Source organism: Gobio gobio, assembly GCF_949357685.1.
Source record: "Gobio gobio genome assembly, chromosome: 10".
Lineage (NCBI taxonomy): Eukaryota > Metazoa > Chordata > Actinopteri > Cypriniformes > Gobionidae > Gobio > Gobio gobio.
The window spans coordinates 57,142,405-57,155,002 of record NC_137116.1 but is presented as its reverse complement, the minus strand read 5'-3'; the positions used below and the strand labels follow the sequence as shown (position 1 = coordinate 57,155,002).

Here is a 12,598-nt window from a genome sequence, read left to right as displayed (position 1 = left end):
AAAATATCGTTATTTTTGTACCGTGTACTCCTCGGGGGAAACACAGCTGAAGGTTGCATCTGATCATGTGGTCAGTTTTTACTGTTTTTGCTTATTTCAAACAGAACAAAATGTTCATTTACCGCGGTAAAGAGTATGAGTGGCTGGAGGACTTTAGCCTGAAGCTGATGTCTCAGTTCCCCAATGCAGTGAAGATGACCAGCACATCGCCCCCTGCTGACAACATCTGTAACTCACCCGGCCAGCGTATCCTTCACCTTCATTCTGGACCGTTTCACGATTTATGGCTTTGTTTCTTTGTTACATTAAATATAGTAACATTCAACCCTAACAGTCTTTTATTTCAAGAATATAATTCTTTCATTCAGCAGGGATGAATTCAATCATGGAAGCTTGTTTCTGCCACAGAATAAAAAATAAAAAAGGTTATTGCGACTTTTTTTTTTTTTCACAATTCTGAATTTACAATTGTGAGTTTATATCACACAATTGTGAGAAAATTATCTTTTAAATTGTTTTATTCTGTGGCGAAAACAAGTTTCCATATTAATTTGATCAAAAGTGACAGTAAAGACATTTATAATGCTACAAAAGATTTCAATTTTAATTTAAATAAATGCTGTTCTTTGGAAATTTCTGTTCATCAAAGAATCCTAAAAAAAATGTGATGGCTCCCAAAAAAATATTAATCAGCACAACTGCTTTCAACATTGATAATAATAATTTGAGTATCATATCCTCATATGAGAATGATTTGTGAAGGATCATGTGACACTGAAGACTGGAGGAATGATGATAAATTCAGCTTTGATCACATTTTAAGATATATTCCAATAGAAAAGTTATTTTATTCTAATAACATTTTGCAATAGTATTGTTTTTACTGTATTTTTGATCAAATAAATGTGTCCTTGGTGAGCAAGTTTTTCCACAGACATTAACATTTTTTGTATGTGGCTCATATTAAATCTGTATTGTGTCCAAATTAAGGGTGTAACGGTACACAAAACTGACGGATCGGTACACACATCGGTTTTGAAGACACACAGCAGTTTTACAAAATTGCTTTTTATTTCTATTTAGTGGTTTACTGGAAAAAAAATTGTCTGTCCTTAAATGAATTCAATTATAATAAAAGTCTCTTAAAGATAATGTTGTAAACTATAGGGAGCCCTTACTCACACATTGCTATAATATTAAAGGACAGAGCCCAAACTGAGCCTAAATTCAGCTGCGGTTTATGTTTAGATATAATAATCAACACTCAGAGATTGAGAGTAAGCTAAATAATCTTAATTCAAACAGAAAACCAAGATTATTTTGCTCACCCCATTGGCAGATTATTTAGCTTATTTTAAGCAAAAACTCCCTTAATGTTGAGTTATTTTCCCCCAAAACAAGACAAAAACTTTAGCTTGTCTAGTAAATGCTTCTTAATGTAAGATTTTTTTAGATATTTGGACTGAAAACAAGACAAAAAAACTAAGTAAGAAAAGCATTTTTTGCTGTACAGTGATCAGTCACGCCACATTAAAGAGCGGCAAAACGGCGTTTATCGTTTGCATTTGGTGATTAAATGGACTGAACACTTAATGTGTTCGTGTGTGAACTCGGACTGAAGTGTGTTCTGCGCTTAAAACAAGCCGACTGTAAAACGAGCCGTACCGTTACACCCCTAATCCAAATGCTTTTTTTGAACCAAATGAAGTGAAAGTGAAGCGTTTTCGTCCCTTGATCAATTCTCCGCAGATATTCAGTGTTTTACAGTGAAGCCTGTCCTAAACTTACCTTCACATTTCAAGGACAAGGGACTTCCCGAACAAATCCTCAAGTATGAATCCACGCCACACTTGAAATGTGTTGTAAATAAAGCTGTTCTAGATCTCATTCCCCTTCTGTGTTCAGTTACTACAGGACGAATGAAGTGGATAAGTTCCAGTATTCAAGACCATTCAGGAAAGGAGAAAAAGATCCTGACAACGAGTTTGCCGTAAGTTTGCAAACATTGAATAAATATTGAATCACTGAGGCTGACCGATAAGTGTGCACGAGATTTGTATTTCAGCATTTGTTGACATACATTTTTTAGCATAAGCTTCAGTTTGAAGTGTGGAACTCAAACCCCATGAGTGTGTGACTGATGGTTTTCATCAGGATTGTTTGTGACTTGCAGGGAAAACCTGACATTATTTGCGAGTCTAAACGAGTCATTAAAATGAATGGCATGTTAAAGGCACAGTTCCAAGACATAAGTGTTATTTTGTCGTCTTTGACTTGGCAGTAAAATTACTCTACTTTTTATTTTTTCTTCATGTTTTGTAAACAGCTACTTGGACACATCACATCTCTTTTTATGTTTCTTGGAAGACAATATCACAATTGTAGGAAAAGTGAATACACATATTTGTAGTTTTAGCTTATGCTCATTATTAAGATATTGAATTGGCTTGAATCAAATGCAATCTCTATGAAAAGATTAAAAAAAAAAACTCAATATCTGATAATCACAAATGATTGAAAAGAAATCAGAAAGCAGTCATTTAAAGGTAGCGGCACGATAGATGCTGTTTACGCCAAGTGCAAATAGTGATGGATAAATAGCAACTGGATTCTCAGTGAAAATTACATATTTTCTTAGCGATAGATGCTATTTATACTTTATTTTGACAGTGTTATGACCCTGGTCTAGGTCAGGGAAGCAGCATAAATCAAATGTTCTCGAGGAATCAGTTTAAACAATATATTTTTTATTTTTTTATTTATTTTTTCGTTTAGTTTCTTCACAACACAGATAAATGAATCAATACACACACACACACACACGCACAGCCGTGGATTATCAGGGAACGACACACACACACACACACACACAGCCGTGGATCATCAGGGAACGACACACACACACACACACACACACACACACACACAGCCGTGGATTATCAGGGAACGACACACACACACACACACACACAGCCGTGGATCATCAGGGAACGACACACACACACACACATACACACACACACACACAGCCGTGGATTATCAGGGAACGACACACACACACACACACACACAGCCGTGGATCATCAGGGAACGACACACACACACACACACACACAGCCGTGGATTATCAGGGAACGAGACACACACACACACACACACACACACACACACACACACACACAGCCGTGGATTATCAGGGAACGACACACACACACACACACACACACACACACACACAGCCGTGGATCATCAGGGAATGACACACACACACACACACACACACACAGCCGTGGATTATCAGGGAACGACACACACACACACAGCCGTGGATTATCAGGGAACGACACACACAGCCGTGGATCATCAGGGAATGACACACACACACACACACAGCCGTGGATTATCAGGGAACGACACACACACACACACACACAGCCGTGGATTATCAGGGAACGACACACACACACACACACAGCCGTGGATTATCAGGGAACGACACACACACACACACAGCCGTGGATTATCAGGGAACGACACACACACACACACACACACACAGCCGTGGATTATCAGGGAACGACACACACACACACACAGCCGTGGATTATCAGGGAACGACACACACACACACACACACACATACACAGCCGTGGATTATCAGGGAACGACACACACACACACACAGCCGTGGATTATCAGGGAACGACACACACACACACACACACAGCCGTGGATTATCAGGGAACGACACACACACACACACACAGCCGTGGATTATCAGGGAACGACACACACACACACACAGCCGTGGATTATCAGGGAACGACACACACACACACACACACACACACACACAGCCGTGGATTATCAGGGAACGACACACACACACACACACACAGCCGTGGATTATCAGGGAACGACACACACACACACACAGCCGTGGATCATCAGGGAACGACACACACACACACACACACACACACACACACACATACACACACAGCCGTGGATCATCAGGGAACGACACACACACACACACACAGCCGTGGATTATCAGGGAACGACACACACACACACACAGCCGTGGATCATCAGGGAATGACACACACACACACACACACAGCCGTGGATTATCAGGGAACGACACACACACACACACACAGCCGTGGATTATCAGGGAACGACACACACACACACACACAGCCGTGGATTATCAGGGAACGACACACACACACACACACAGCCGTGGATTATCAGGGAACGATACACACACACACACACACAGCCGTGGATTATCAGGGAACGACACACACACACACACAGCCGTGGATTATCAGGGAACGACACACACACACACACACAGCCGTGGATTATCAGGGAACGACACACACACACACACACACAGCCGTGGATTATCAGGGAACGACACACACACACACACAGCCGTGGATTATCAGGGAACGACACACACACACACACACACACACAGCCGTGGATTATCAGGGAACGACACACACACACACACAGCCGTGGATTATCAGGGAACGACACACACACACACACACACACATACACACACAGCCGTGGATCATCAGGGAACGACACACAGTATTGAGAATCAATGGTTCATAAACTTTTGAACGGGTAATTTTAATAAATACAGCTATTTTTTTGTCTTGCGGACAATATGTAAAAAAATAAAAAGTAAAATATCTTATTCAGGACAGAACTAAATAAAAAATAACATGCATTTTGTATGATCTCTTTCATTTAGTTAAAATTATTCTCATTTTCAGGTGAGAATTACTGACAGACTTTTTGCATTCAACATTCAAGCATTAAAACTTATTTTAGTAGACGCCAAAATCAAGACTTTGAGAAAGTGTCCTCTAATAATGCTCAGATTGTATGATGAGGATGATGATGATGCATAATTAGTTTTAAAAGAAATTTGCCACTCACTAACACTGAAAAATTGCCTTTATTGAAAATGATTTCAAAATGTAAAAATGCATGTCAAAAATATATTGCACAAAATGAAAACAATAATGTAAATATTATTATTATAAGTACGAATCAAAAAATTAAAAGCGCATTTAAAAAAAATTACAAGCATGATTTCATCTCTTTAATGTCTTAGTGTGTGTTTTGGTCATATGACTTTTAATCATAATTTAGTTTAATAATTTTAAATAATTTTAAAATTCATAATTTTTATCTGAACATTTATCAACTGTTCATCTCACAATGACTTAGCATGTCATATTTTTGGCTTTTTATCTAATAATGAGGACTTTTAAAATCATATTTTCAACATTTTATCTTATAATTATGACTTAGCATGTCATATTTTTGAATATTATGACTTTTAAAATCATATTTTTGACTTTTTATATAATAATGGGGACATTTAAAATCATATTTTCAAAATTGTATCTCTTAATTAGGACTTTATGATAATTGAAATGAGCTGATGAGTAATATAGTTGACTATTTAGTGTCCCAAACTGAGCAAGACAGAGCCAAAGGCGACAGAGGCAAAGGACCCAAACTCCATCAGGAGACAGAATAGAGAAAAAAAACCCTTGGGAGAATCCAGGCTTAGTCGCTCAGTTCTCCTCTGACCAATGAACAAACAGTGTGTGATTATGATTCTGGCAACTTTACAGGTCAGAGGTCATATTTGATCGGAATATTTAAAGATCGGAGTCATCCGGCCGGAGACGGGTTTATTGAGGATGCCGTACCGATGAGGCAGTTATTAGATCGGAATAAAAATATAGTTAAAAGTTATTCTGTCTAGAACAGCGAGTGAAATTTCACGTCTTTTGTTGCCAAAATCAAGACTTTGAAAAAGGGTCAGATTGTAAACCCCCTGATGATGATGATTTAGATGCATAATTACAGATTTAAAAGAAAGCTGCCACTCACTAACACTGAAAAATTGCCTTTATTGCAATGATTTTGTTGTGATTGTGATTCTGTGAAATACTCTAGTGTTCGAGGTGGTACGAGAACCTGTAATTCTGTTCTATATAATTATTAATTCATTCTTGGAAACCCGTCTGTGTAAATGTGCTTCTCTCCTCTTTACCTCACAGACCATGTGGATCGAAAGGACCACCTTTATTACGGCTTACCGCTTCCCAGGAATCCTCAAGTGGTTTGAAGTGAAATCCATGTCTGTGGTGAGTCTTTTACTGTTAACTGAATACAACATGATATCAAAATGAACCCTATTCACTTCTTTACAAATGCCCTTAATGTGTGAAATTCATCAGTGCATGATATTTTCATAGTCTCTCATCAAACTGTAATGACTTTTTCTGAAGGAATGAGTAGATTTACTCCTGAAGATGTGATGCCTGTGTGTTGCTGTACTGTTGCTAGGATATTGTTTGCGTGCATAGATTAAAATAGACCTCCTACAAGTCTTTATGATATTCCGGCCCCAAGATATGCCATTTCATAAACATAATGTTCAAAAGTTTGCTAGCAAAGTGTGAATTTATGTCTTCAAGAATACAGAACAGTATTTAGAGAGATTAACAGTAGTCGCGTTTCCATTACAGATTTGTGCAAAACTTTGGGGATATTTTCTAATAGTCGATAAAAAAAATTGCAAAATGACGGCGTTTCCATTACCTAATGTTATGCGACTAAAACAATTTTTTTCCTCTCGTGATAAGCCATTCCAAAAATGATGCTACGTATGTTGTTAAGTTTATGTATATCCCAGCCACTGCACGCCGCGTGGGGTGAGCAAAATAATGTTGTTTTCTGTTTGAATTAAGATTATTTTGCTCACCCCATTGGCAGATTATTTTGCTTATTTTAAGCAAAAACTCCCTTCATTTTGAGTTATTTTCCCCAAAACAAGACAAAAACTTTTGCTTGTCTAGTAAATGCTTCTTAATGTAAGATTTTTTTAGATATTTGGACTGAAAACAAGACAAAAATACTAAGTAAGAAAAGCATTTTTTGCAGTGTGCGGCATCATTTACAGCCCAAAAAAAGCACGACTTAAACCAGACGCTAACTGGTAGAACTAAAAAGTTAAAAAGAGCAGCATTTATTTTAAATCTATTTGTTTTATAACATTATAAATGACTTCACTGTCACTTTTGATCAATTGAATCCATCCTTGCTGAATAAAAGTATTAATTTCTTTAAAAAAACGGTAGTGTATGATCATAATCCGATCTTATCTTTCCATATTGTCCATCATTTGCAGGAAGAGATCAGCCCTTTGGACAACGCCATAGAAACCATGGAGCTGGCCAATGAGAAGCTGAGTAATCTGGTACAGCAGCAGGCGTGTGATCGCTCTCTTCCTGTGCACCCGCTCTCCATGATGCTCAATGGAATCGTGGACCCGGCTGTCATGGGCGGCTTTTCCAACTATGAGAAGGTCAGTCTTTCTCCCCTGTTTCTCCTCTTCTGCTGCTTCTCTTAAAGGGTTAGTTCACCCAAAAATGTAAATTCTGTCATTAATTCCTCACCCTCATGTGGTTGGACACCCGTCAGACCTCCGTTCATCTTCAGACACAAATGAAGATATTTTAGTGTAAATCTGATGCTCTGAAAGGCTTCAGATAGGCCTCCATTGGCATTCAGTACATTTACACTCACAAGACCCATAAAAGGCACTAAAAACGCCGTTACAAAGTCCATCTCACCACAGTGACTCTACAATAATCTTACGATGTGACGACAATAGTTTTTGTGCGCAAAAAAAAATCAAAATAACACCTTTATCCAGCTTGTTCTTGTCTTCCGTGTGTGTCTCCACGACGCATGCGTGAGAATATGAGCAGATCCGGCGTTCGGACACATGACCCAGAAGAGATTTGTTCTCAAGCAGAGGAAGACGCGCGTATCTCAGCTGTTGAATTCTACACTGATCGTGCTTTAGGTCTCGGTGTAGTTCTCAAAATGGGGCTAAAGTGAGCATTTGATGGATTCCCGAACGCCGGATCTGCTCATATTCTCACGCATGCGTCGTGGAGACACACACGGAAGACAAGAACAAGCTGGATAAAGGTGTTATTTTTTTTTTTTTTGCGCACAAAAACTATTGTCGTGGCATCGTAAGATTATTGTAGAGTCACTGTGGTGAGATGGACTTTGTAACGGCGTTTTTAGTGCCTTTTATGGGTCTTGTGAGTGTAAATGTACTGAATGCCAATGGAGGCCTATCTGAAGCCTTTCTCAGCATCAGCTTTACACTAAAATATCTTCATTTGTGTCTGAAGATGAACGGAGGTCTGACGGGTGTCCAACCACATGAGGGTGAGGAATTAATGACACAATTTTCATTTTTGGGTGAACTAACCCTTTAAAGGTAGGGTAGGCTCTGACCTGTACCAGATGACTGCTGCAGATTCATGTCACCGTTGATAGTGTTGACATTGAAACGCATAAACCTTTGCGATTATAACGTCACAGTCTTCCATCGCTTCCAAATGACACTAGTTATGGCGTGAGCACAGCATAAGCTCGTTGTTTTGGTTCAGGAGGAACTGTAAAAGGCGGCTGCAGTTTCAGTTTGTGGCGTCTGTCTAACTCAGGGGTGTCCAAACTTCTTTAAAAGGGGCCAGATTCGATGTTGTGGACACACCCGGGGGACGGTATGTGTGTATGTATATATATATATATATATATATATATATGGCAGATCATTTTTGGTTTTAAGCAAAAACTCACTTCAATTTCATTTTATTTTCCAGAAAACAAGAAAAAAATATCTTATGTCATTTAACTTATCTAGTAAATGCATCTTGATTTAAGTTTTTTTAGATATATTTAGACTAGAAACAAGACAGGCATTTTTTGCAGTGCACACATGGCAAAAAGAAAAAAATGTTATTTCTATACCTAGAATGGCTTTATGGTACTTAGTCTGTAAATGCAAATGCTCAAAACTGCAAGTTTAAGACAAAAATAGTCTGCAATTTGGCCTTTATTGCTCATTTAATACATTTAAAATGAGATATTAACCTACATTTCTGACAAATGACCATGGTTACAGGTGTTAATCAGTAAATCCATGATAAATGTTGGTGAATTGTTGTTTGAAAAGTATTTTAACTGGATGGGCTCAGTGTTTCTCCTGATTTGCACATTAGTGTTGTTGATTAAGTGAGCGCTGTTTCACTGGCTTTAAACTAAATCAGATCACAGAGAGATTTGCAGTTCGTACCGGAGACCTCTGCGCCGAACTCGAACACTTCTCACACGATGTTTAGTGATCAAAACACTCAAGTAAACACGTTTGTTCAGAGTTCGCGAGTTGTGCTGCGCACAAGTAGCGCTGTTTTGTTCCACTTTTGGCGCGTTAATGTTTCCCTGGCCTAAAATCTAGTACCGCCACCTTGTGTTGACATTGGGAAAACTGCACGATTTGTAAATTATGCGTGGCGGGCCACATATAATATATTTTAATAGACACGCTGCGGCCGTTTGAAATTCATCCCGTGCCGCATTTGGCCCACGGGCCGGACTTTGGACTTTGATTTCTGTGTATGAGCAGGTGTGCGGAGGTATGGAAATACATATGTTGACAGGCAGGTAGGACATTGTATGCAATGAATGGGCGAACATTTTATGGTCCTACACTATATATACATATTAGGGCTGCAACAAACAATTATTTTAATAATCGATTAATCTAACGATTATTAGAACGATTAATCGACTAATCGTCGATTATCGCCATTGACGTCGACGACTAATCAGTACATTTTGAACGATTATTCATCTTTTTCAATTAGTTAAGGCATTGAGTTATACATATTCTAACTATGATATATAAAAAGAAAGTCACTTCAGCTTTTGAAATGGTTGTTTTAATGAACTTTGAGCCAAGTTCTCAGAACTCAAATCACACACAAATGCTCTCCAAGCATTGTTTAAATATTCTGTTCTCTTTCAATTGAAAAAATAAATAATAATAAACAAAAATTAGCTGCATTACAGACAAAAAAATAGATGTTTGAATGTGAACATCTCTTGGCCGCAGTATTAAGAGCTTCATTTGTAAAACAATAACAGGCCCACTGCTTTTCTTAGAACTGAAACAGAAAAAGAGGACATTCATTTCAGGACACAAAGAATGGTAAAAATATTAATCTGCAAATGACATTGCAGACAAAATGACATAATATTAATCTCTTACATGACAATTGAGCTGACAGATTCTCATTCACCTTTTAATTAACAATATGAAAAAGTACCTGACATGATATTCTTCCTAACATCGCCTTTTGTGAGTCTTCATGCATTTGAACAAAATACAGGCAAGCGATGAGACTATAATACCTAATAGTGTTATAATAATAAAAACAGTCCAGACTCCAAGCTCCATCAAACTTTATTCCAAGCTAAATAAATCACACATTACTGTATTTATATTATTATTCAAAAAAACCCTAAATAACGACTTAGTGATGACGATTTCAAAACACGGCCTCATGAAGCTTCAAAGCGTTATGAATCAGTGAGTCGATTCATGATTCGGATCGCGTGTCAAACCGCAAAACTGCTGAAATTTGCCGATTCAAACCGCTGAATCGACTCACTGATTCATAACGCTTCGAAGCTTCATGATGCCGTGTTTGAAATCGTCATCACTATATAAGTCGTTATTTAGGGTTTTTTTGCGCACAGAAACTATTCTCGTCTTCATAAAGTTATTGTAGAGCCGCTGTAGTGAGATGGACTTTGTAACTTTAGTCTTTAGTGTCTTTTAAGGGTCTTGAGAGTGTAAAGTTGAGCCAATGGAGGCCTTTCAGAGCATCAGATTTACACTAAAATATCTTCATTTGTGTCTGAAGATGAACGGAGGTCTGACGGGTGTCCAACCACATGAGGCTCAGTCATTAATGACACAATTTACATTTTTGGGTGAACTAACCCTTTAACATTATTACAATTATTAGAAGTATTGCATTCTCTAATAAAGAGATTTACCGCTAGTTAGTTAGTTGTTTCCTCTTTAAGTGCTCCAACATGCACGTCAAATCGCCAATGTCAAATAATTGTTTCAGCCCTAATACATATAAATATATTTAGACCACTTAAAGCTGCACTATGTAACTTTTCCGTCCACTAGAGGTCGCCTGTTCAAAACAAAGGTGTAGTTTGATGACGTCACACAGACTCTTGGGACATGTGGTCTTCACCTCAGCCGGTGGGAAAGAATCGGGACAGGACTCGGGCAGAAATCATGTTGATGATGTGATTATTAACGTTACTGTAGTGAAGAAGAGCAGGACGAGTGTTGTGGAGCTGAGTGAGAGGAAAGCGTTTCTGCAGAATAAAACCGGAAACCGAGGCTAACGCAGATTTGATGTCATCGACAGGCCACGCCCTCACATGTAAAAATAGCAATTTACTCACCATTTACAAATATTTGGGATATTGTAAGTACTCAACTGAACAACATATATAACACTGGCCTTGTGGTTTTTGAATATGTTACAAAATGTTACATAGTGCAGCTTTAACTCTGATGTGAAGAGACTTTCAACCAGCATAACAAAAAAATGTTTCTGGAACAAATCTGCCTTTACTCTACTCTACTTGATTGTCTTCTCTTTGTCCTGCACCTGAGCCCAATAAAGGTTTGGCATGTGTATTTTTGATTCTATTAATTTTTAACCAAACGAAATCAAGCCTAACCCCCTCAGCTGAATCAGTCAGATGTGCTCAAGAGTTGCTCTGCACCTTTTCTCCTGGTCAGATATGAAAAATTGATATGTGTCTCGAGGCGTTTGATCTGCAGGAGCACCGGATGATCATAACTGAAATGTTTGTTTCACACCTCAGGCGTTTTTCACAGAGGCCTACATGAAGAAGAACCCCGACCACCTGGAACGCATTGAAGTCTTAAAACACCTGATCGCATTGCAGGTGAGGCTTCTGCAGATCTGAATCAGGCTCAGATCATTCACAGGACTGGAGATATGACCAGATACTGGGTTCGCTCTGTATATCACAGTAGATTCATTAAAAAAGCCTTATAGTTCTTCAGTGAAAAATGATACAAACAAAACAAAGACACTGTTGAATGATAGGGTTAGGGTAATGCGATACTTAAGTTTATTATATATATATCTCACTGGTTGAATTACATGTGTTTCCCAGTATATAGTGTGATTTTAAAATAATACCAAATAAATTATTTAAAAGTATAAGCAATGCATGTCCTGAGTATACAAATGTCCCTTAGATGTAACTTTTTAAGTATTTTTATTGTTGATATTCTTACTTTTTTAACATAAATAGGGCTTTTGTGTTTTGGACATGTTTTGTCCCTTATGTCAAGAATCAGTGATATACTGTACATAATGTAAATATAATATAATAAATATAATACTGTACAATAATCTAAATGTATTTACATTACCGTTCAAATGTTGTTGTTTTTTCATGTTTTTGAAAGAATTCTCTTATTCTTACCAAAGCCATAAAAAAATGTATTTGATCAAAATACAGTAAAACATTTGTGATGCTTAATATTTTTGTGGAAACTGTGATCCTTTGATGAATAGAAAGTTCAAAAGAATCGCATTTATTTGAAATATCATAAATGTGT

At 37.9% G+C, this 12,598-nt stretch overlaps 1 protein-coding gene across 1 annotated transcript in view; it reads left to right on the top strand.

Moving 5' to 3' along the window:
* Positions 1-12,598, top strand: part of dock5 (dedicator of cytokinesis 5) — a 153,753-nt gene that overhangs the window by 120,823 nt on the left and 20,332 nt on the right. The window contains exons 40-45 of the mRNA XM_079828037.1: positions 105-246; positions 1,750-1,831; positions 1,906-1,990; positions 6,102-6,188; positions 7,235-7,411; positions 11,830-11,913. Coding sequence (XP_079684163.1) covers positions 105-246; positions 1,750-1,831; positions 1,906-1,990; positions 6,102-6,188; positions 7,235-7,411; positions 11,830-11,913 — 657 coding nt within the window. The remainder of the gene's footprint in view (positions 1-104; positions 247-1,749; positions 1,832-1,905; positions 1,991-6,101; positions 6,189-7,234; positions 7,412-11,829; positions 11,914-12,598) is intronic.